The sequence below is a fragment of the Asterias rubens genome, chromosome 3 (assembly GCF_902459465.1).
Source record: "Asterias rubens chromosome 3, eAstRub1.3, whole genome shotgun sequence".
In the NCBI taxonomy this organism is placed as follows: Eukaryota; Metazoa; Echinodermata; class Asteroidea; order Forcipulatida; family Asteriidae; genus Asterias; species Asterias rubens.
The window spans coordinates 8,967,984-8,995,109 of NC_047064.1; the positions used below are offsets into that span (position 1 = coordinate 8,967,984).

Genomic DNA, 27,126 nt, shown 5'->3' on the forward strand with positions numbered 1-27,126 from the left:
CCCTGGATAAGAACGTGGGTGGAACCCGACACTCTGGAGAGAGGAGTGCTCCTTCCTCTGCCTACCACGATTGAATACCTTTATGAGCTTATTAAAGTGTTGCTGCTATTGTGACCTCCATTGTGTTTCCACCATGCAATGTTTAAATTCATGTTTTAAAAAAGGCACTGTAAACCTTTGGTAATTGTCACAGACAAGTCTTCAAAATTGGTGTATCTCAAGATGTGAATAAAATAACAAACCTGTGAAATTTTGAACTCAATTGGTCGTCGAAGTTGCGAGAGAATAATGAACGAAAAAAACACCCTTGTCCCATAAGTAGTGTGATTTCAGATGCATTGAATTAGAGACCTCAGCTGAGGTCTCAAATTCAGTTCAAATATTTTAGTGAGAAATTACTTACTTCAGCAGAGGGAGCTGTTTCTCACAACGTTTTATACTATCAACAGCTCTTTATAACTATCAACAGTTTATATGCTAACAATTATTTTGAGTAACTGGACACTGGTGTTAACTGCTGTTGTGAGAACCGGCTCCCTCTAAAGTGACATAGTTTTTGAGAAAGAGGTAATTTCTCTCTCAAATATTAAAAGACTTCAGGCATGACACCTTTTATTTGGCATCTGAAAGCACACAAATTTGTGCAACGAGAGTGTGTTCTTTCATTATTCTCTTGCAACTTTGATGACCAAATGAGTCCAAATTTGTTATTTTATCCATATGTTGGAATACATCAAGTGAAAATACTGTTCTTTGACAATTACCGAAGGTGTCCAGTGTCTTTAAGTGTTGCTACCACCGTGATATCCACGATGCACAAATTGTCAAAGACCAGTCTTCTCACTTGGTGTATCCCATCATAAGCATAAAATAACAAGCCTGTGAAAATTTGGGCTCAATTGGTCATTGAAGTTGTGGGAAAATAATGTTGTTGGACGAATTGTGTGCTTTCAAATACGAATAAAAGACTTCTAGCTAGAAGTCTTTTGTTATTTGAGTGAGAAGACCTCTTACTCAAAAATTGCATTACTTCAGAGGGAGTCATTTCTCACAATGCTTTATACTATCAACATCTCTCCAATGCTTGTTACCAAGTCAGTTTGTAAGTTAATACATAAATTATACGGAAGTGTGAAAATGCACTTTTCTTAGTGTTGTAGAGAGTTAAGATGGCATGGGGATTGTGGAAGATTGCAATCACATCTTCTCTCCTGAGATGGAGAATGATGACAGACAAGATGGGTAGCATCTTTTTCTAAATGTAGCTTGACATTGATTGACATCCAATGGGGATATCCCTTTACCCTGATACAGTGATATGAAGCCTCCCCACCCCAATTGGGGTATCAATATGGTCCCAAAAGAGGAAACGTAAGTGTGATATCAACTTATTCTACCACTATCCAATACTTTTATACTGATTGGATTCTTAACTCTAGCTAGCTGATTTGTGACCCTGATGAGACTTACATGTGGTCCAAAAATAAAATCTGTTTTAAAAACACAAAACAGTTTAGTCAAATATTTCCCCATCACCAAAGAAAACAGTACAATTGTATCTTTAGAAACATTTTTCTTCCTGTTTCAGTTCCTTATTCTTAATTGACACTAATTGTTTTGAAAAGTTACAAAACACATTAGCTGCATGATCGTCCCCACCCTCATGTTTATACATGTCCCCACAAAGAGTAATCGTGTTTATTTGTTTAATTTTGTAACATTTTTTTTTAAAGATTGATATTTACACATATTTTAGACATAAGAGTTTTCTACATACAAAACCAGCAAATATTAAATCAGGGTATAGGCCTAGGAGAAAAAAATAAAATAAAAAGCCCCTAATCCCCCTTTAAAAACAAAAGGGCACAAAGTTGACTGAAATGGTGTTTGAATTTCAAATAGTTTTTAGAGCAAAAGACTTAGGAAAACAAATTCTGTCAAACAGTCCTTATGCACATGGCATCATCTGAGTAGGGCGCCCTCGCCTAGAGGTTAAAGAGACGCTGTTCATCAGATAACCATGAGCGCTGTGCGCACAATCTGAGAGTTTCCATTGATTCATCATCGGTCTACCTCCATGATGAGTCACTAACAAAATACATCACATGTCATTTTGACTGGTACTCTGTTTCTACAGAGCAATGCTGTAAGCAAAGTTTAGTTTGTTTACAGTTCTACAAATTTGGCCCAAAGTCAATTTCATAATTACTTATGGCATTCGTAGATTACAACTGGAAAGAAGTGTTTTCACGGTATGTAATTAATCAATGAGCTCTGAGCTAAAACAGAGTACAGGAAAAACCCTAACTTATGTTTCACTCAATTAGGATGGAGTCAAATTAACTTTGACCAAACCAAATGTCAAAGATAACTTCAAATGTATTCTTTCTGTTTTTTTTCTTGTTTTTGCCAACCAAAACAAAAGTTGGTTATACTTTCCTGTTACAAAGTGTTGAATCATATTGGGCAGGGAACTTTTCAAACACTTGGGGACTCATTGCAGAGAGAAAACAATCTTAGCTAATATCAGGGTCAGGTTTAAAGGTAAACTTTTCTGAGGGTTTGTACAACTATTTTTACATACAAAAATATTAACCCACAATAGAAACTGACTGGGTAAATTTAACATGATTTATGTTGAACAAAGAGAAATTTTCTAGAGGGGGACTCGAACCAAAGACCTCCAGATTAACGTGTCGGCGCTCTACTGAAAGAGCATACTAACCCTATGTCTCCAAATTTTGTCAGTACCTTTGTTCGGGAGTGTAAGTCAGAAGCCATTCCGTTAACTGCCGTGTAGCCAGGGATCACACCCAAGTTTGTGATACAACCTGGGAAGCGGCAGCCAGGGATCACCATTACAGGTTTTTCACCACAGGATTCACTGTCTATAAATGTGGCTTGTGGCTTGCCACAAAGACATGTATTAACAAGTTTGCCTTTGATAATTGGGCCTAGTAGCTGCCTTACAGCCAATTTTGTGCTTACTGTGCGATTTGCTTTTCACAGCGCTGCTAACCGTTAGCCCAGATAAAGTCGTGATCACTTTCAGATGCTACTCTAAGCAAGTGACTGATCTAACCATGATGTAACATACAACTCCATGGTGAACTTGCAAGCTTGCTATCTGTGAAATACGCTTGTGCTCATTAAAGCACAATTTTCTCAGTGCTAAAGCTAAGCAGCTTTATAACATTGGCCCCCAGACCATCCACATAATTTAATGGCTCAGGTAGGTTAAACCGTAATGTTCCAATACCCTTCATTCTGACATCCCTACAAATGAATGTTCCTATTATCTTATATCCCTAACCTTGAAACCCTAACCCTAACCCTAACCCCAACCCTCACCCTTGTAGATCACCAGAGGTTATCACAACCTAGGGTTGTCGAACCACATCGATTGACAATTTTTGGTTGGTTGATTCGGTGCAAGAAACCTGCACGCTTACAAAAGTGAGTGGTAGTATCAAATAAGAGGGCCAAAAGAGGGTGCACCATTGGGGATACACTTCTGGCTAATTAAAACGCTAGCTTCCGTTTGCATTTCTCTCAAACAGACCCCTTTCAGTAGTCTCGTTTTTAGCTTTATTAGACTTAGTTTTATTAGACTTTACACTGGCAAAAAAATATACAAATCTATACATACAGATACAAATACCAAGCCGGTGACTGGCGAGGAGGAACAGGTGACCAGCACCTCTACAAAGCCGTCCTGCCACAAAGAATGTCCCCTGAAACCCAACCCACAGTTGAAAACCACCCATCCCTCTGTTAAAAAATAATAAGGGTGGCAGAAGAGAGATTAATAGTGCACAAACTTTTTCGTTATAAGATAATCTGACGTGAGTGTAAACAAAAACACATCGCTGTGAGTAAATGTTAAAATATTCAGATTTCAAATGGGGAAAGGGGAAACGAGCATCAATGGGGAAGGGGTCCCCTTCCCCAGGTTACTAGAGGTTGGCCCAAATTGTGCTCGACAATTAGGTGGCAGAGAAGACATGAACAGTTCTAATCATGGCCTCATTTATTTAGTGCACCCCTAAATAAATGCTATATGCAGGTAGCCAGGGACGCGATGACCTTACAAAAGTGCAGAGAAGCATCCCTTTGATAAGTTCACTTGCTTGGCAAATGGCCAACAAGAATTTGTGCAACTACACATAAATTTAATTATGTTAGGGATTAAGATTATAATTTGTTTTTACCCTTTCCCCAGATAAGCACTGTTTACTCAGTACTTTCCCGGGTTTCTGCGAAAAAGACCCAAAGGCAAATCACTAGGGTGGGATTCGAACCAATGACCTTTGCATTGCTAGATACAGGGCAGTTGTGCAGTGATCCAGTGATCCTTCAACAACAAAAACGTACTTTCACAAGACATCAAATGAGCAATTTTTATTGACATGATGTTCTTGTGTACTTTGTCAAGGTTCTAAGAAATCATGCAAAATACAAAGATGACCTTCCTTTATTTAAATTCTTGTCCCTGCACCCTGGATCTCCCACCAGAATGTTCACTGATACTGACAGAAAGCTGAGTTTTTGTTTGGTCTTTTCCTGCACATGCAAATCACTTGGGTGGGATTCAAACCCACAACATTTGCTTTGCTAGGGCAGATGCACATTTACAATATTGTTCTGCAGTGATCCTTCAACAAGAAAAAAAAGGTACTTTCACAAAACAGCAATTCCTATTGAAACTGAATCATGATGTTCTTGCCTTCTAAATTCAATCCCCCCCTCATATGTACTCTGCAATGGTCTAATATAAGAAACTATGCAAAATACAAAGTTCTTTATTTAATTTCTTGCCCCCGAACCCTGGATTTCCTGCCAAAATGTTTACTAAGAGAGAGAGAGAGAGCGAGTAAGCTGAGTTTTGTCTGTCTCCTCACAGCCCTTCCTGATCACTTGGGTGGGCTTCAAACCCACGACCTTTGCTTTCTGAGCAGATACAAAATTATTGTGCAGTGATCCTTCAACAACAAAAATGAACTTTCGCAAAACATCAAATTCAAAACAGCAATTCCCATTGAAACTGAATCACAGTTTTCCTGTTTTCTAACTTACAACCCCCTCTCATGTGTACTTTTGTCAATTTTCTAAAAAATAATGCAAATTACAGAGATGACCTTCCTGTATTTAAATTCTTAATAATAACAATAATAATAACCGTATTTATAACGCGCCTTTTGCCAAAGGATACTAAGCGCCACGTATTATTACTGCAAGGAGTGGGGCGAATTTTTGAGATATAAGACCTAATCCTTAAGCACCATGTAATGGTTTACCAGGTGCTGTGGCGCAATATGCTGCCAATCCAGCCAGGAACACCGGGGCGAACCCCTTCTCTTTTCGGTAAGTACACCGAGTTCTTTTAAAAGCGTTTACTCAACACATGGGACCAACGGCTTTACGTCCCATCCGAAGGACGAAGCAATGGTAATGTGTCTTGCTTAAGGACACGGGTCACGGCTGGGGATTCGAACCCACACTCTGCTGATCAGAAACACCAGAGTTTCAATTCGGTGCTCTTAACCGCTCGGCCACGACACTGGATACAGAATATAACTGAGAGAGAGCTGAGTTGTGGTTGCTCTCCCCATAGCCCTTCCTGCACAAATGCAATTCACTTGGGTGGGATTCGAACCCATGACCTTTTGCCTCTGTAGAGCAGATGTACATTTATAATTTTATTGTGCAGTGATATCCTTCAACAAGAGCAAAAATGTACTTCCACAAAACTTCAAAACAGGAATTACTTTTAAAACTGAATCACAGTGTTCTTGTTTTCTAAATATCAATCTCCCTCTGATGTGTGTACTACAAATGTATGTCAACAATCTTAGTAAGCAATGCCAATTACAAAATTGACCTTTCGGTTTTCAAATTCTTCCCCCAACCCTGGATCTCCCCCGTTGAGTGTTTACTGAGAGAGAACCGAGTTTTGTTTGGTCTCCTCACAGCCCCTAACATCCTGTCTGAAAGAAGTTCATTACAATATTTGAAGATTTTTCTTCCGTTTCCAGTGACTGTATGACGAGAACAATTAGCCAGCTGTGCATCTCAGAATCAGGGTAGCAACTTTGGATGAGTCATTCAGTGAGAACAAAATTGTTTTGGTTCTCACTGTTGTTATTTTTTCTTCTTCTGTTTTTTAAATAAACAAATTATTAAAGACAGTGGACACTATTGGTAATTGTCAAAGACCAGTCTTCTCACTTGGTGCATCTAAACATATGCATAAAATAACAAACCTGTGAAAATTTGAGCTCAATTGGTCGTCGAAGTTGCGAGATATGAATGAAATAAAAAACACCCTTGTCACACAAAGTTGTGTGCTTTCTGATGCTTGATTTTGAGACCTCAAATTCTAAACTTGAGGTCTCGAAATCAAATTCGTGGAAAATTACTTCTGTCTTGAAAACTACGTCACTTCAGAGGGAGCCGTTTCTCACAATGTTTTATATTATCAACCTCTCCACATTACTCGTTACCGAGTGAGGTTTTATGCTGATAATTATTTTGAGTAGTTACCAATAGTGTCCACTGCCTTTAAAGAGGGGTGGTACAATTTTGACAGAACAAAAAGCCCCGTCTTATTTCACAGAACAATTGCCTCCCTTGCCCCCTACGATCAATTGAATGGTTTAGCTAATTAAGCCCCCTCCGAGTTGTCTTTATCTACCTTGCCCTCACATCCCCTCCCCCCCCCCCTTCAATATGACAATCAGGTAACACACTACTGTTAAAGGATGCAGGGCAAGGAATAAATTATCATCATGTCTACCATAGCTGATATTATTGTGGGGGCATTGTGACAGATGAACTTTGGCCTTTCCCTGCTGCACAGGAGATTGTAAACAGAGTCGACACTATAAAAGCCTACAGACAACAACATGTTGCAGCTTGAAATGTCTGCAATCACTTATAACTTAAAGACACTGGACACTATTGGTAATTGTCAAAGGCCAGTCTTCTCACTTGGTGTATCTCAACATACGCATAAAATAACAAACCTGTGAAAAATTGAACTCAATCGGTCAAGTTGTGAGATAATAATGAAAGGAAAAACACCCTTGTCACACGAAGTTATGTGCTTTCACATGTTTGATTTCAAGACCTCAAATTCTAAATCTGAGGTCTCAAAATCAAATTCGTGGAAAATTCGAAAACTATGTTACTTCAGAGGGAGCCGTTTCTCACAATGTTTTATACTATCAACCTATCCCCATTACTTGTTAGCAAGTAAGTTTTTATGCTAATAATTATTTTGAGTAATTACCAATAGTGTCCACTGCCTTTAAAAGCAAATATACGAGTATCTTCTCAATCCCCTAAAAGTGGATGCTGCTTAAAAAAATATAGCTTCTTAGCAAAAGTTAGTGTAGGAGACAAAATGAACAATGAATTTCATATGGCACTTAAAGGCATAAAACCTTACTGGGTGACGAGTAATGGGGAGAGGTTGATGGAAAAAAACATTGTGAGAAACGGCTCCCTCTGAAGTGCCATAGTTTTCGAGAAAAAGTAATATTCCATGAATTTGATTTCAAGACGTCAGATTTAGAACTTGAGGTCTCGAAATCAACCATCTAAACGCACACAACTTCGTGTGACAAGGGTGGTTTTTTTGTTTATTATTATCTCGCAAGTTCGATGACCGATTGAGCTCAAATTTTCACAGGTTTGTTATTTTATGCATATGTTGAGATACACCAACTGTGAAGGCTAGTCTTTGACAATTACCAATAGTGTCCACTGCCTTTAATGAGGTAACACATTTCTGCTTAACAGGCTTGCACTTGCCAAGTATAATTATTTGTATGCTAATAATCCTTTTCAAAATATCCCAAGCCAGTGTACTTTCATTAACAACAACAACACTCAATGCAATTATAGTATCAGTCAATTGTGTTTGCATTGCAATGGTTGTAAAGGCAATAAGCAAACGGTACACAAATCCAGTCGGCTAGGGGAATATTAACATTTTCAATATTAACATTTTTAATATTACACATAAAAATGGTTGTACCTAGGCGATAAGCAAATGGTACAAAATGACAGTCGGTGAGGCGAAAATTAATTTTTTTAATATTACACATAAAATTTCTAGCACATTGGATGTGTTCTACCGAGCTTCTAGTGGTTGCACCATGTAAAGGTATCATGGTGCTGTGTTGGATCTGAAAAAGGTTGGCTCTATAAACAAAGAGTTCTTTTAGATAGATAATACATTTATGTTAAAGCCATTGGACACTTTCGGTAAACAGTATTGTCCAAGACCACACTTCGTGTATCACAGTGTCATGAAAATGACATCACGTTTTTACATGCTGAAATAATTTTCATCTCATGATCACTGACCTGAAAATTATTTTCATGACATAGTTTTACTAATTTCTCAAAGACTACAGCACCTCAGCAAGTAATATTTTCAGGGAAGCTTTCTACTATCATTATCTTCAAACTGTGTATGTTTAGTGTAAGTCTGTGGACATTGTGTTTTTTGTCCTACAAAAAGTACCCAGACCCTTTTATGTTGCCATGATTGAATACATATAGTGTAATAGATGTTAAATTTGCATCCGGATAAAGAAGATTAAATTTGGTTTTACTCATAAAGACTGATATGTCAATGTATACTCAGTATTTCCCCCAAGTTCTGTGAAAAAAATCGCAGGCCTATTACTCAGGTAGGATTCGAAGGTTGTGGGTTCGAATCCCACACACGTAAAATGTAAGTCATGAAAAATTGCGGTACATGATTACAAATAGATAAGGCGAACCAGAAAAATCATCAACCAGTCATAATATCACCAATTTACACGAAGGCTAGATAAAAAATCACAAAAACTGGACAACATATATGGTTCTCAGAGTCTTAGGATAATGCTTGTGACCTTAGAACAGCAAGTTTTGGCATTTGTTAAAGCAATGTTTTCCACTATGGGGTTCACTCTGGTTTGTTTGGCTTCATATTGCACCACCATGCTGCTATTCCAAAGAAATTGGTCTCATACTTCAAAAACCGTCTCCAACTTGCAGGAAATTACTGAATGTTTAAGCCTTTTGAGCGTCACAGAGTGATGGGTTTGAGTGCTCGAGAAGCAACTATTATTACTACTATCATTATTATTACTCACCTATATATTAGCAGTGGATAGACAACTCTGTGATACATAGTGGCTTGCAATATCAAACGGCTGATCTGCGCACACGACTTCAAAGACCTCAATATTGGGCAGTCTCTACAACTGACATCATGGACGCAATGCATCTACATGAAGGTATACTCCAAAACTTCTATGAGGAATCAGAGTCAGTGTTCACCGTTCACCCTGCACCTTGACAAACAGGTTGGCATGTCTTCCGAGCTGTTCTTATTCAAAGAAGTTTTCACCATGACTTCCATACGTTCCATGTTTGCGTACGAGCCCATCACGCTTGTTCAAGACAAAATCTCTACTTGGTGCGTGACTACAGAATATAAGAAGTTCCCGTTAGAGGACTGTTCCTGACAAGAAGTTACTAAGTTTCTCCAGGTGTGAGCGTTTCTTTGGGCTCTCTCCTCCTGGGGTGGTTAAGTCTTGGAAGTCATCTCCTCAGCTTGGCAGCTACCTTGGGGGGGGGGGGGGGGGGACGACGACATGCGCAACAAGCATACAGGAGGGTTCCAAAAATTGAAGTATTGAACTACCCCAAACGTTGGGATACATTGAAACATAAATATACACTCAGATCAGTCAAGTTATTCATAACAGCATTTTTTGTTAACTGTCATGTATACAATACCTTCTTTAGATTGTAATATATTTAGTAGCTCCACTAAAGTTAAAGAAACAGTACAGTACTGTGCACAGTAACTAAAACCATGATGTCACAAAAGCTTACATCACATATACAATTTGTGACTGACATCCTGCTAAATAGTGCCAATCGGGGGTTTTTAAGCAGTATTTTCTGCAGCTCTGTGCAAATTTCATAGAGCTGCTTTAAAGCAAAAAATTTGCTTAAGAACGAAAATAGCTCGCTTGTTTTACACATGTTACTGGCCAAAATTTCATGCCATATACATTGCTTGTGACTGGTATTTAGCTGTTGTTTACTTAGCATAAAAATTGGGTTGAGTCTTGGCCGGTAATCTGATTTTACAAAGCAAGGATTTTTTTGCTTAAGCAAAACTTTGTGCTTAAGCAGCTCTATGAAATTGGGCCCTGGTAATAAGATCATAGCAAAAACTACATGATGTCACCACAAACAAACCTTAAAGGAACACGTTGCCTTGGATCGAACGAGTTGGTCTATAAAAAGCGTTTGTAACCGTTTTTTTTAATAAAATGCATCTGGTTGAAAAGATGTTTTAAAATTATAATACAATAACCCACACAAATTTGCCACGAAATTCCGTGGTTTTCCTTTTACTGTGCGAACTAATACGGTCGGCCATTTATGGGAGTCAAGAATTTGACTCTAACATATTCAATCAAGAATACAAAGCAATCATAAACCCAGACACAACAGTAGTGTATTCACAGGAGAAACAGGTTTTCATTTATTTGTTATTGAAATGATTTTTGAATAAAATATTCCGCTCTACCTACAATAAAGCTTATGCTGCAGACACATGATGTAATGGTATTTAGTTAAATGAACACGTTGCCTTGGATCGGTCGAGTTGGTCTTTGAAAAGCGTTTGCAACCGTTTGTTATAAAATGCTTATGGGTAGAAAGATGTTGTAAAAGTTGAATACAATGATCCACACAAACATGTCTCGAAATTGCACTGTTTTCCTTTTACCTCGTCAATTAACACAGTCGGCCATTTATGGGAGTCAAATTTTTGACTCCCATAAATGGCCGACAGTGTTAGTTCGCAAAGTAAAAGGAAAACCACGGAATTTCGAGGCAAATTTGTGTGGATCATTGTATTCTACTTTTAAAATATCTTTCTAACCATATGCATTTTATAACAAACGGTTTAAAACGCTTTTTATATACCAACTCGTCCGATCCAAGGCAACGTGTTCCTTTAACACTTTTACGTTTGATAATTACAGTTCTCAAGCAAAAGGAACCACTTTCGCGTAAAAAACAACCTCAAATTAATGATTAAAGCTATTTGTATGTTTTTAGGCTTATTAATAAAATCTTATATACTATTTAAATTACATAATATTAAAAATGGAAATATAAACTTTAATGCAGATATTTAAAGGGCCTGTGTCGTCATGATCAAAGCAGGCTATTGTACATTGAATGATGAACTCTGACCAAGTTACAGCACGTACACACTCCCTCCGTATCCATAGAGTTATATATAAGAACTAGAGGGCGCACTGGCCTATATGCGCGCTCCGGCATGCGCTCCGGCGGCCATTTTCTAAGTTGACAAAACTGGCATCTCACAGCGTGTGTTTGTGCGGCCATTTTGTAAGTTGAACAAACAGCATCGCGTGAGCGTTCAATAAAAAAAACCTCAAACGTGTATTTCATATTCAACGCGCGTGCAGAATGACGCGCTTGTCGTCTTGCGGTCCCGAGGCGTTTGTGCACGAACTATCACTCGTGCGCCCTCTAGTTCTTATATATAACTCTATGTCCGTATCTTATCTATGAAGAGCGTGTGTGCATAGACGTTTTCACAAAATAATACCCATTGCGTAAGCGTCAACTGTTGAATGAGGTGCATGCTGGTCTAGCTAAGCAATCAAAATCATCGAACCTAGTTAACTGGGATCAACTGGTTCAACTGGATAGTGACCAAACTCGTCCATTTTCCATATTAAACCAACTGGTTTTAACTGTGTTTAACTAGTTTATCAACTGGGTTTCAACTAGTTCCAGTTAAACACAGTTTAACTAGATCAACTGGAATTTTGACCTGGGGGGTGAGACTTCAGAATTCCTTGTTGAGGCACAGGCCTGCTTTAAAATGACGAGACTGCCCCTTTAAATATGTTTCAATAAACATTTGTTTGAAGTAATTTTCATTTATTATGATGCTATGTACAACAAATCTGACTGCCACTACAACAAAAAGAATCAAACCACAGAAGAAAATAGAACAATTATTGCAAAGATAAGTATATGATGTGCATAGAGATAATAAGTTCATGTACCACAGACCAGTGACAAGATTATTGACCAGTAAAGATTTAACTGTTAAATAGGCCTGGGTGACTAGTGTGACTAATGTCGTAGTCGCGACTACCGTTTTAACTACTTGGTTAATCGTGCCGCCACAACTACTAAACAAAAATAGTCGCGACTTCCTATTTGGTGGACCTTTTGGTGTCGCCCACGACTATTCACAACAACAAAATTTACTTCTGAAACACAGTAAAATCAGTGACACAATCCTTCAATCCTGTCAGCAGGAATTTTACTATATTGTGCCTGCGGCTAACATTAGCTGCAATGCATCTTGGGAATTAAAATTAGAGGCGGAACTAGTCGAGTAGTAAATTTCACTAGTCGAGTAGCCTACTGTTTAACCATGGGAGAATTATTTCTACCTCCATGGTTAAATGGAACAATCAGGGCCAACACTCATCATTTAAACCTTGTGGGCAAGTCTGATATCATTTCAACATTGGCATTCTGCCAATTTTGGATGGGTAGCCTGAAGCAACGAGGAGGGGCGGAGAGTGTTATTGCAGACCTGGGAGAGAGGGGTAAAGGGGTAACTACATTGTAAAACCCCAAATCTTGGCACAGGTGGTGACAAGTCAACGGTGCCCCCAAGTACCTCAGAGCATGGCTCAGAGAGGCTACAGGGGGGCATTTGGTTTCACTACTCTTAAACTAGTTATGATGGAGTGCTCAGGTAACCTTCATCTCAAGAATGTAAATTTCAAATTGCAGGAAAAAAAAGAGGAAATGGCCGATTACACTTAACTTTTGTACAGTGTTTTTTAGTTTTCTATAGCACTGTTTTGAAAAGAAAAGAGGAAAATCAGCAGATCAAAAAGTTGCATGCCTCACATACGAGGGAGGTTAATGGAAAATGGGGAAAACGATTCATCTATAACTTCCATTGAGTACATGGCTAACCTTTCCTACTACAAGAAGTGATATTTGAATCTGTTTGAAAGTGTAAAAAAAGAAAAAAGTTTACAAGAGGCAATCTACTTTTTCCACACACAATTTCTTGGGCACTAAAATTGCGCCTCTCTTTTTAAAAGTAATAAAGGGAATTTTGTGCCATCTGACTCCTTCGGGAATGCTATGGCAGAGAAAGGGAATCCGGATAATGAACTGTCTATGATGGGAATAATTCACTACCGATAGATGCATGAAATCGCACCTGTTGAGGTCGTCACAAACTTGCTTTCAACATTCAACTCACTTCGGGGATGAGTTTTCCAAACTGTGGAAATTCCTGAAAAAAAAAATGCTTGTGGGGTCTCGGTTCCCCTTAAATACTAAACCAGGCCTCAAAATTGCCACAGCAATTGCCTTGGTGCCCTGTGCTTTTGCTGTGGTGCCCTGTGCAAGGTTCCTGTGCAAATTGAAGTGCCCTTTACCAGAGGAAAATTCCTGCACCCCATCAAGAGCGAAGCTCAAGGCCTGCTAAACCTGGTACATCCTGAGATGGCTCAATTCAGAAGGTTAAAGACTCTGTATACAGGTTTGAAAACAATGTGGACTATTTCTTTCTCAGTTTAATGACCGCTTTACTTCTATTAAACAAATTTAAAAACTCAAGACAGTGAGTTCTGGAATAATCTTAAGAAATCTCATGCCATCTTCAATCCTTTTTATTGTCATAATGAACAAAATCGAAGCCAAGTCCTTCAACCTCAATCATACACTTGAAAGTATCGATTTGAGCTTGTCTTTTGGACGAGAAGAGAGGACAATTTCACACATGTTTTGAACAATCACCAACAAAAATTCCCTTTTGAAATTTTGAGCAGAAGTAGGTTGACAGTTTGCAACCTTGACTTTGATGAATATGCAACCTTGTGTCACATGGTGAGACTGTCCTCCTCAAACATTAACTCAATTAGACTGAGTCAGTAAACAGCGGTAGAAAAGTTGGATACTTAATGATAAATAGTCATAATAATGGTTGATTCTGTTACTCTTTGACTGTTCCATGTGTAATAAATTGCTACAATACTTGGTAATCCACACCCTTCTGTGTTATACTGCATTTACATGTTGCATTTTAGCTGCTTGATGCTTTCAGCTTTCAAAAGTGTTTACAATTGTTTGGATTTTGTTGGCCTTCATATTTAAAGCAAGCTATTACATTTTAATTAGTGTATTTTATTTGGCAATTCAGTTAGTCTTACTGAGGATACACACAACAACCATATTTGTCATAAGAGATGTTGAATTTGCATCGGGGATAAAGAATATTAATTTTGATTTTTTTTACCCATACACCGATGTGTCATGTTTCTTGAATCCACAACCACATTATAAGCACAAAACTTCACAGGTACCAGCCTACTAGATTTAGCGAACAATAGAACATTACATGCTCGATATGGGGTATGGTGACCACCCTACTGTCTCTTCATTGCGTTCTCGGAATCACAGAAAATCTTTGGAGTGTTTTAAAGCCAGTGGACACTATTGGTAATTGTCAAAGACCAGTCTCCTCACTTGCTGTATCTCAACATATGCATAAAATAACAAACCTGTGAAATTTGAGCTTGATAGGTCGTCGGAGTTGCGAGATAACCAAGAAAGAAAAAAACACCATTGTAACACGAAGTTGTGTGCTTTTAATTCTAAACTTGAGGTCTCGAAATCAAATTTGTGGAAAATTACTTCTTTCTCGAAAACTACTCCACTTCAGAGGGAGCCGTTTCTCACAATGTTTTAGACTACCAATCTCTCCCCATTACTCGTTACCAAGTAAGGTTTTAGTTAATAATTATTTTGAGTAATTACCAATAGTGTCCACTGCCTTTAAGGAGTGGGGGTACTTCTGTACAATAGGAAAATGGTGTGTTCTGAAAACATTTAGTGGGGGTACCCTCTGCCCCTAATAAAGCATGTTATAAAACAGAATTTGTATGGGTGTTTAAGTTGATTTCTGAATAAGCCACTGAGGTTGCGGCTGCGGCTGTGGCTAGATCACCATGTTAACACATACTGAAGTGTAGGACGTCCTTAGGAACAGCCAAGGCTGCAACCCCAAGTTTAAACCCAGCCTAATTAATACTGCATCTCAATTGAGCAACTACTCCTTAGGCTTCCTAACTTAGGATTAACCTTAGCACGAGTTAAGTTCTGTAACCATAGCGTTTCTCATTTACCTTTCATGCACAGCTCGGTCGACCCGCACCAGTAGCGCCCGCCATGACAAACTTGCAAGTCAGGGCGCATTGAACCAATCCTAACTTGACATAGGATTAATCCTAGTGTTTCATGAACAATAAGCAAGTTTGGACAAGTATCCGAGGTCAAATATCTCTGATAAAAACAGTACCATCCTCACACACCTTATGAGGAATTTTGCTTGCTTTTTGAAGCCGCATGGCAATAATTAATTAATAAAACATGATATCTACAAAGTCCATTAGTATTCTGGTCAGTCTTGAACTCCGTGTTTCGACAAATCATTAAACATTGCTGGGGTGAAGTCAATCAAACCAACCAAATTTGGGAATTGTCCATATCCAATTTTGCAATCTTTCCAACGTTTGAAGTATACATGTATGTAGCCACAGCCAAAAGCTTCCAATTGAAAAGCAGTGTTTGATTTCAAGTAACCAACAAAATGATGGTCAACACCAAAGGCCCTTTGAGAAAAAAGGTTGTGGCTAATAATTCAACAGGAAATTAGTCAATCCGAGACTTACACTGGCAGCGTCATACATCAAGGGAATCATAAACCACTGACAGCGTATCGTTACTGCATGCTTATCATTGCTGATATTGGTTGTAGCCTGGTTGCTGAGGAGCTGGTGGCTTTGGAAAGCCACCTTGTTGTGGATATCTGGGCTGTTGTGGATATCCGGGCTGTTGTTGATACCAACGACAGTGTATCGGTCACTACTGTTTACCGTTGCTGATATTGGTTGTAGTCTGGTTGCTGAGGAGCTGATCGCTATTGTGGATATCCACCTTGTTGTGGATATCCAGGCTGTTGTGGATACCTGGCCTATTGTGGATAACCAAGCTGTTGTTGATACCAACGACAGTGTATCGGTCACTACTGTTTACCGTTGCTGATATTGGTTGTAGCCTGGTTGCTGAGGAGCTGATGGCTGTAGTGGATATCCACCTTGTTGTGGATACCCGGCCTGTTGTTGATACCAACGACAGTGTATCTGTCACTAGTTTACCGTTGCTGATATTGGTTGTAGCCTGGTTGTTGAGGAGCTGATGGATGTTGTGGATATCCACCTTGCTGTGGATATCCAGGCTGTTGTGGATACCCGGCCTGTTGTGGATAACCAGGCTGTTGTGGATACCCACCTTGTTGAGGAGGGGGCTGCTGATACTGCCCGCCGGGCTGTTGTTGATACGGGTTGCCGAATCCCTGGGGCTGCTGAGGGGCTGCGTATGGGTTATAGGGAGTAGGCATGGGGGCGAATCCCCCAGCAGGGGCGTAACTAGGCGTGGGTTGGTACCCAGGGGCGTATGTGGATTGTGGGGTGCCTTGGGGATATTGAGGAGGAGCACTAGATGGAGGGGCTTGGGGGCGAGGGGCTTGTGCAGGAGGGGCTTGTGCTGGAGGAGGTTGTGAAGGAGGGGCTTGAGGGCGGGTCGGGGGTTGGTTTGGGCGTGGTGGTGGTTGTCTCGCAGCTGTTCCTGCAAGCAAAACACAAGTTTTCTTTATAAATAAGTGCAGTCTTTGTCACCGCAATAGAGACATCAACGGACAAGTCAATTTTATGAAGAGTATAGTTTGAAACCTACTGATGAATCAGTTACCTCAATGTTATTTATATGTCAACTAACAATGGCTGAGTCAATGATGAACAAAAAGTGCTTGCTTTGTTGAGTACAAGATCTGCAAAGAGTTACATGCAAGCCTGGTTCATCACTGCGAGCGCGATTCAAATGTTGGCGCCACATCTTCACAATACATAATTCGGAAGAGACACGGTGCAAAATATTTGCAGCGAAAACGGAGCTGTAACGCAAAAGTTTGTATCGCATTAGCATTCGCAGGAAGTATGAATCAGGCTGATCTCAATAATTTCTATGTTGCTCATTTGGTTGCTCATTATAAACTGTTTTTGTCTTTTGGTGAAAAATCAAGCAATGCAACTCTTAACAAAATCTCTTAACAAAATATTCAATGTTACTCCCAGTCTTTCTACACACACAAAAAGGGCTGTAGATCACTCCATAAAAAACGTGTCACTTCCTTCTCATGGCATAGCCATGGTTTTGACATCACCGAGGGCCTAGAATTTGAACTGTTTCCCGATTATTAAGCAGTCAATATTGATTTTATATACCAAATAAAGATTCTTTTAATCAACAACACTCTGACTATTCAGTGAAAGGTCGTATGCGAAGAAAGGTCGAGCCGTGACACGGAACGCTAGTCGTACATTATACGTACCATAGTTGCGTTATTTTCAGAGCGGGCATAGTCGATTGACCATGCCCCCGGCATAGTCACTATGACGTCATCTTTATAGAAAAAGGGGGCATAGCTATTTCCCCGACTCCATTTTTAACCAATCAGATTAGAGGATTCTATACATGAGGTTGAGGTATATAATGGACACTATACAACACTATTTGGTTAGGTAAACTTGTCTGTATTGACCCCTTGCGCGAACGTCTCACCATTTTGGTTGCAATAGGTTTACATGTAAACGCTGCATCACCAAAAAATGCACACTTCACTGAATAACGCACAGGGACATTGCCCACCAATAGGGTACATCCAAGATTATTCTGATAATGAGGTGAATTGGGTCAATACACCCAAACCAAACAGTGCACTCCTACAGTTGCCACCATACCTCAAAAAGGCTAATGGGTTAAAGCTTTGGTGCTTCTGACAAGCTGAAGCAGCGTGTGGGTTTGAGTCCCGGTCTTGTCAGATCAACTTGTTGAGCTGTTGTCAGGCCCCTTCTACCACCAGCTACTGGCAGCAATGTACAACAAATGAGCCAGTATTTTGTGCAAAATGCGTGGCACACTGTATTATGGTATTTTCCTTTTTTTTTTTTTTTTAACACCATCTTCTGTCGTCTGTCAAAGCCAGCTCAGTGAACAAATTTATAAACCGTTTTTGTCTTTTGGTGAAAAAACAAGCAATGCAACTCTTAACAAATAATCTGACCAAATATTCAATGATATTCCCTGTTTTTCTACACACACAAAAAGGGCTGTATAATTAGATGAATAATGTACATGGGGTATCAACTGATAGCTCTGTTGAAAACAAAAGGAATGAATGAACCTTGCTGAAAATAATGTGTCTTATGACTCAAGATTATTCCATAAAAAATATGTCACTTCCTTCTCATGTCTTTATATACAGTTACTCCCTTTGCTTTCTTATTTGTCAGTTTGTAGCCTGATTAAGTTTCTCGCTAGACATTTGTTGACACACATAAACCTTTCACTTTCTTGTTGATGTTAATAATAAAATAATAATACTAAACAGTGCTTATTATAGCGCTATTCCAAAAGAGGCAAGATCACAGCACTTGTTATAACACTTATCTCTTCTGTCGGTAGAATCTTTAATTTATAATTAAAGGTATTCCGCTCATTAAGCTTTGTCTTTTCGTGCTTATGCCGTTTTATTCTTCATTAACTTGTAATTTTCATGAAATAACGCAGCTCTCAACAAAGTAACTATTTTGTTTGTATTATGGAGAGGAAAAAAAAACATTCTTAGTGGCCGCACATTTCGACACTAACAAAGTTCTTCTCGCAGGCTAGATGACAACACTACAATCATACACAGGAATACCGGTTAATCAAACCAGTCAAGTGGAAAAAGATGATAAAGATTAAAGCACACACAGAGAAAGCAGGGGATGAACAAAGAAGAAGGTAACAGTTGGGGGGGGGAAGGGGGGTTGGATAGGGACTGGTTGTATTCTTGCGTCTTTCATGCATATGCGTACATTCTCACATAAGGCGCAGGATTTATGATACCATGTCATGCACTGCATTTGCAATGAACAAAGAGGAAGGTAACAGTGGGGGGGTGGATAGGGACTGGTTGTATTCTTACGTCTTTCATGCATATGCGTGCATTCTCACGTAAGGCGCAGGATTTATGATACCATGTCATGCACTGCATTTGCAATGCACGTTAAATCGGCCCCCGAGCAGACATGTGCACAAACACACACGTCACAGGTTTTGATAACACACCGTCTTTCAACTCATGAAAATATTCTCACCATTGCATTAAAAAGCATTCAATATTTGTATCCTATTAAATTTGAAAATATCCTTGAGTAACATGGAAATAAAAATTTGTGATTGAAAAATGAATGAATGACTAGAACTCACACTATATAATGAAAATTTGTGCTTTGGTTGGGGTGTCAGCAAGTGAGTGAAGCGTGATACAAATGGACACAAATTTATGTGGCTCTGAGCAATTATTGGGCAACTGAGGTGATGGTTGATTGTATACCTTCACGTCCAGTAGGCGTATTATATTCAGCCTCAACGTTCTGTCCTTGGGCGAAAACTGACGAACATGTTCAAGAATATACAAAAAATATTGGTTAAACTTTAAAAAAAAACAATTTAAAAAAAAAGTACTTCGGAGTCTGACCCATGTAAAAATATTCATGGATAAGGGCTGTGTCAACTCTTTTAAGGTAATATCATGGTTTGAGACTGTGATCACAGAAAACAATTCATTCATTCATTCATTCATTCAGTCCATGCGGAGAAAACAAAGACACCAAAAACCATTGAAAACAACAAAATGAGTTAGTCTGAGCATGGAGGGTCTGAGTGGAGTAATAGCCTGAACACAACCAGAAGCAGATGAATATCACCCGTCATGAACTGAGCAGACATTTGATCTCTCATCCACAACGTTTTCAATGACTCATGGCTCTAAATGTAGACAAGATGGCCTCCTCAAGTCGATCCCTCGATTCCAATATTAAGTCTAGATAAGGTTCTCAGTGAACCGTGGCTACACCTGCCAGAACAGTTGTCAAGACTTTTAAGGAAATCTTGGATGCATGGCAGTAAATGTGTACTAATGTTACCAAAGGATGTGTCCGAATAAAAGACAACTGGACCAAAGTTCATAGATCTACACTGTACTTTAAAGCAGAAAATTTTGCTTAACATATGTCTGCTAAGCAGAAATGAGCAGTCCAGTCACAAATTGTGCACGTAACATGGTAGTTCAGCTGGTAACCTTATTCTGGTAAGCATACTTTTGTTGTGCTTAGCTACTTTTTGTGCTTATGTAGCTCCATCAAATTGGGCCCTGCCCTTTTCGAACTTCTTGGTTTTGTATCAAGGCTATGTACACTGGCTGCAGATACAATATTGAAGAACAGGCCTTTGCAGTGATTAGGAAGTAACCTACCCAAAGCCACCAACATTGCCCGCTGAGGGAGGGCAAAAACAGCCTGTTTCTTTTTTGGTGAAATGAGAGTTAAGCCATATCTGATTCAAGCGACTTCAGCTACGTGTATGGCTATAGCCGACAGTGATAGTGTTGAAAAATAGGTGTTTTTAGTCAATCCAGGCACAGCCACAAACAACGTGATTATAATTGACCTGGGCAAATATTCAATCAATCCAGGCCCTTTAAAAATAAAAACCTGGACTCGTGTTTTAACAAATTGGATGGGCCTCAGGTCAGGTCCATGATTCCAATTATGATGCCTAAGTTAAGGTCAGTGAACCATACTTGCATTTTGACCTAGGGAATTTCTACACATCAAGACCTTTGACAAACCTATTACAGTGCATAATTTTGTCAAGCCATCAGCAAAAAGTATTCTCAAGCACCGAAAAGTCTTGCACAGCCGAAACAGATAGGAAGCCAAATTTACACCAATTTCAATTGGTTCTAACTGCTACAATGAAATACTTGCTTTAGGGAAAACAATTCTTGGGCAACTCGTCTGTTTTGAGTGAGGCTTTACCTCTGTCTGAAAAACTACGTTTCTTCAGAGGAAGCTGTTTCTCACAATATTTAATACCATCAACAGCTCTCCGTTGCTCATTACCAAGTAAGATTTTGTGCTAAAAATTATTTTGAGTAATTACTAATAGTGTCCACTGCCTTTAAGAAATTGGCTCTTCATCTCTGATTCAAGTTTAGGTTCCGATTACCATTTGAAGCTATCCACGTGCAGGAAACACAAAGTTTCTAATTTGACAAATTCAGAAGCCCCATCGGCTAGAGGCAGATCCAGAACCAGGAGTTTGGACTAAGTCCCTAGAGAGGCTCAGAGATCAAAACAGGGAAGATCCCAGAGCTGAGACTAACAGACAAAGATGGTGATGTCAAGATTAGCTGTCGCCACCCCTCAGCCTCAGGGTTAGGGGTATCAAACTGGTAAGAGAACTGATGACAGAATGACTGACTGTTTCACTGACATCATGATGCTCAGGTTCACCAAGAAGGCCTCACTGGGTAGGAACTTCATGAAGCAAAAAAAATGCCTAACCACAAAACATGTTTGCTGACAATAAGAAAGATTACCAGTCACAACAAAATGCAAAGCATTCTTTACAAATGACAAGTTGCCAGACAGAATGACTGACTGACTGCACTGAAACTCTATCACATCGGAACTCACTGCTCTTCACTGGCTCCCCATACAACAGTGAATCAAATTCAAAGTTGTTCTTCTTGTGTACAAAGCTTTCCATAAACAGTCACCATCATACATATCTAACTTAACTACAGCTGCAACCAGTACATTGACAGCCTAGATCATATACATCTTCTCCTAAGTTAAATATGCCCAGAACTCATGCTGTGTCATTTGCAGAGTGCTCACTATCCTGCTACGGACCGAAATATTAAAACATTTTACCAAATCACATTTTTGCTGCGTGCTTGTTAATTTATTTTTCAATATTTCCAAGTTTCTCTTATACTGTTTAGCAATTATTTGTTAAACATTTCGAGTTTGGTTTGATAGGCTTTTGAGTCACAGTGGTTCGGTTCAATTTTTATTAATCCTAGCCATCAATACTAATGATAATGAGGCTCATACTTTATGTGTCACTTCACTATTTCCAAGAAATGCCTGATATTGGCGTGGGGTGTCGCGAAGTAACACCATTCAACTATTAAGTTTCTAACACCCACAGATTGTCAATTTATTTTCAGATAACCAAAGTCTGTTGATTAGTTTTCATACCAAATGTAATTTAAGTTATTTTCTGTAAACCACAAATACTCAACCTGTCTTCTGATAATTTAAAAAAAAAACTGCTTTACTAGATTGACATTATTTATGACTTCATTGAAAACCGTGTTTTTTTGGTCACATGCCAGTTGGTAATTTGCGAGGGCGAGATTACCGTTTTGCTGAAACAAAATACCTTCGCCCACTCAATATGTAGCATGATACATGTACATGTATATGTTATTGTTTGTTAATTTTGTTAAGTAGTGGGTGCGTTCGTTTAGCTTCCCTTGGTCGACCCCGGTGTGTGGCGTTTTCTTTTTCCAGGACGAACAGTGCAGATAATTACCCACATTCGTCCTGGAAAAAACCGGAGTCGACCCAGGGAAGCTAAACGAACGCACCCATACTTTTCCTTTAGTCAGGGACCTCAAAAGATCAGCTGTGCTACTGCACCTGTTTTTGCCTCTGACAATGGCACAAATATGAGCAGGAGAGAGACTGGGGAGCCCATAAAAGCAATAAAAAAACAGCACAAACCCGTCAGCTTGGGAAGACGCTGTCCCTTGAACCCTATAGGGCCCCCTTAAAGGCAGTGGACACTATTGGTAATTACTCAAAACAATTTTGAGCATAAAACCTTTCTTGGTGATGAGAAATGGGGAGAGAATGATAGTATAAAACATTGTGAGAAACGGCTGCCTCTGAAGTGTTGTAGTTTTCGAGAGACAAGTAATTTTCCACGAATTTGATTTTCGAGACTTCAGATTTAGAACTTGAGGTCACAAAATCAACCATCTAAACGCACACAACTTCGTGTGACATGGGTGTTTTTTTCTTTCATTACTATCTCGCAAGTTCGAAGACCGAATGAGCTCAAATTTTCACAGGTTTGTTATTTTATGCATATGTTGAGATACACCAATTGTGAAGGCTAGTCTTTGACAATTACCATCAGTGTCCACTGCCCATAAGCGGGCCCCTAGACCCTAGTCGTGAGGTGCTCTGCTGCACTAGATACACCCACCCTCGACAAAATTAGCCGGCATACAATTGGCCCTAGTGTAGCTACAACCTTGCTAGATAGGCTTGGTAAAAACAATTGCAACTTCCAAGGGTGTATTTCTCACTCAAATATTAAAAGAATTTGAGGCTGAAGCCTTTTCTAATCATCTGAAAGCACACACATTTGTGCAACAGGGATGTTTTTTTTCCCTTCATGATTCTCTTGCAACTCCTATGACCAATTGAGTCCAAAATAATTTCACAGATTTGTTATTTTATGCATATGTTAGGATACACCAAGTGAGAATACTCGTCTTTGACAATTTCCAAAGGTGTCCAGTGCCTTTTAAGAGTACATGAAACAGCGGTAGATAAGCAGGATGGGTGACAAAGAGTTGTCAATTGGGATGGGATGGGACGGGAAATCAGTTAATGAGCACCGGGCTGCCTCTATCAAACAAACATGCATGGTGGGAGACATCGTTATGATCCAATAACACAAACATTCACAGCTGCATATTTACAGTGCCTGTACGAGCAGGGCTCAAATTTGGGGGGAAACCTACAAGACCGAATGGATAGTAGCTCAAAACATATACTGGACCTGCCGTCGATTTCACCAAACTCTTCCCAACTTAGGAATAATCTTAGATTAGGACGAATTACTCTTTCTAACTCGAGATAGAATTAATCCTAGCGTTTTGTGAAATCGGCTGCAGAATTTATCTCACAAGACAAAAATCAAGATGAGTTGAACAAGCCATCAGAGAAGATGTTTCCACAAAGATATTACACAATGAAATATCTTATTCAAATAAAAATAAAAACAATACCACCGGGCTTGTCCCATTGTGAGTTTACTAGGGGAAAATTCTGCAAGACTGCATGGATTGCAGCTCAAATTTTTGTACTGGCCCATAATTATCTTTTTTACAAGCCCAGAATCTAATCGAGTTGAACAAGCACTGAGAAGATCATCCCACAAAGATATTACAATGAAATATCTTGTTAAAATAAAAACAAACAATACCACCAGGCTTGTCCCATTGTTAGTTTACTAGGGGAAAATTCTACAAGACTGCATGGATTGCAGCTCAACATTTTTACTGGCCCATAATTTATCTTACAAGCCAAGAATCTTATCGAGTTGAACAAGCAATCAGAGAAGATTATCCCACAAAGAGATATTACACAATGAGATATCTTATTCAAATAAAAAAATTAAAAAGACCACCGGGCTTGTCCCATTGTGAGTTTACTGGCCCGACTCTAAAACCATTGGACTCAGGCTTGTGGTCTAGTGTAAATTTTGAGCCCTTATTGGTAAAGCAATCTCTCCGTAACTTGATTACGGCAAATGCTTCTAGTAATACCAACCACGCTTAACTAGGGGCGAGAGTCATTGCTGACAAGAAAAGTCTGACACTACGATGAAATGATGGCATTTGCACCTTTCGGTAACCCCTAACCCCTATTCCGTCTTTCGGTTACGATTTCACAGAGTTAATGGAAACAGTGTCCTCAGCACTAGACAAGTACATATAGATCAAAGAGCAGGGGGTCGCTTTCACACAGAGTTAGAACTAGGACTAGTCCTAACTTAGGACTAGGCCTAGGAGATATTCAAAATGTATGGCTACATCCTAATACTCGTCCTAACTAGAGATAAGACTTGTCTCAATTCTTTGTGAAATCCACCCCAGGATTGTTTTATACATGTATGTGGACAAATTTACATCACATTTTCTTCACTAGGTTGACTTTGAAAGTCCGATTTCAGATAAAACTCTGAAATTTCTCCTCCCTGCTTAATTAAAGGGTGCTTGGCGGGGAAATATTGCCCACTGAGTGAGACCTATTGAGGGACGAAGAGGGGTGGGTGGGGGTTCAGCCAGCATAACAAGTTTTTTTCCCAAGCTCTCAACAGATTCAAGAAAGAGGAGACTTTTTATTAGGGATACTAGGTGGCAGTAGAGTTCAAGAAAAATCCGTTCTTGAAAAAAGTGCCCATGAACAATGGAAATTTATTGTTTTGCCAACATTCGGCAGCAGGGCAGATACAGGGCACCTACCAAAGCATTAAATAACTCTGCTGATGAGTCACTTTTCCAGTACATGTAGCTGACAGCGCCCTCTATTGATGTGATTAATCTACTCACCTTGAGTGTGATGCGCTGGGGTGACAGGGGGAGGAGATGACGGCTGGTTGGCGATACTCTGAGTCAGGTCCCTAAGGAGCTCCTCCTTTTCCGTCCTGCGAGCAAAGCAGAGGTCGCTGACCTTTCCTTGGAACCGGACCAGCACCTGGGTCAGGTCGTTGTAGAACTGGACAGCGAGGGAAAGAGCAACAAGTTGTGATTGGTGTTCATAAATATCACATGATTTGGTTAAATTAAAGGACTTTGATCAGCATCAGGGCAGATTGCACTAATGGGTCTATAGCCGGTTAACTCAACATGCGCTTAGACAGTCTTTAATTATAGACTGATTTCAACAACCTGCAGCTGATTTCACTAAGGGCTTGGATTAATACTAACTCGAGTGAGGACGAGTAACCCGCCTTAACTTAGGATGGGTTCAATGGGTTCTACGTATTTTGATACGGAACTGACCCCGTCCTAAGTTAGGCAGAGTTTGGTAAAATCGATGGCTGGTCTATAATGAATAGTGAGTCTTCAAAACTTAACCTGCGCTGAGCTGGCTATAATCAATTGTTTTGAGTTTAAACATGGCCCTAGTTTAATTCATGCAAAGAGCCCTACAACGCTACTAAATCCTTCCATTTTGTTCTTGATGTCTTCGTGTGTTCTTACAGCAGGGTTGATAATGTTGACTTGGTCTTTAATTTCGTCCCAAAGTTTTTGTTTTCCTCCCTTGTCACCAAATTTCTTAACTGAAACTAGTAGAGAATCGTTCTGGACCTCATGTAACCCTCGACAGGTGCAAACTTATCTGCTTGTCTGAAGGCTGGTTGCCAAACATTTGAAATTTGTTGACGTTGTCAGTGCGTCATGAAAAATGGCAGCCCTTGTACCTAACAAAGTTGAAGGGACGTTTGTCCGTGTTTCACTACTCATCACAGACTCTAAGACCAGCTTATTGCAACAGGCTTTAGATTTGACTACACTAAGACTGTCTAAGGCAGAGAAACAGCTATCTGATGCTCATGTTAGTGTGTTGGTGTAGTTTTGACAACCATGCCCTATAAGTATGTTAGCAGTGACTTGACACCGATACTCTTGTTAGGGTTGTCTTGACAACGATACTCTTGTTAGGGTTGTCTTGACAACGATACTCTTGTTAGGGTTGTCTTGACAACGATGCTCATGTTAGGGTTGTCTTGACAACGATACTCTTGTTAGGGTTGTCTTGACAACGATACTCTTGTTAGTGTTGTTTTGACAACGATGCTCGTGTTAGTGTTGTCTTGACAACGATGCTCAAGATAGTGCTTTGGGATTTTTTTCCACGCAAGAAATTATTTATTCAAACTTAAGTGTTGTGCTAAGTGTTGTCTTGACACTGACGCTCAAGATAGCGCTTTAAAGTAACAACGACACTCATGTTTGTGATTTAGTGTCGTCTTGACAACAATGTTGTTCATGTTAGTGTTTTTGTGTTGTCTTGACAACGATGCTCATGTCAGTGTTTTAGTGTTGTCTTGACAACGATGCTCATGTCAGTGTTTTTGTGTTGTCTTGACAACGATGCTCATGTCAGTGTTTTAGTGTTGTCTTGACAACGATGCTCATGTCAGTGTTTTAGTGTTGTCTTGACAACGATGCTCATATTAGTGTTTTAGTGTTGTCTTGAAAACGAC

The 27,126-nt window shown here is 39.5% G+C and overlaps 1 protein-coding gene across 1 annotated transcript in view; it reads right to left on the bottom strand.

Moving 5' to 3' along the window:
- Positions 1–14,868: 14,868 nt before the first annotated feature.
- LOC117288237 (programmed cell death 6-interacting protein-like) overlaps positions 14,869–27,126 on the bottom strand; it is a 33,139-nt gene continuing 20,881 nt past the window's right edge. Inside the window, exons 13-14 of the mRNA XM_033769014.1 lie at positions 25,466–25,631; positions 14,869–16,785 (exon numbers count right to left, since the gene is read on the bottom strand). Coding sequence (XP_033624905.1) covers positions 16,313–16,785; positions 25,466–25,631 — 639 coding nt within the window. The 3' untranslated portion in view covers positions 14,869–16,312. The remainder of the gene's footprint in view (positions 16,786–25,465; positions 25,632–27,126) is intronic.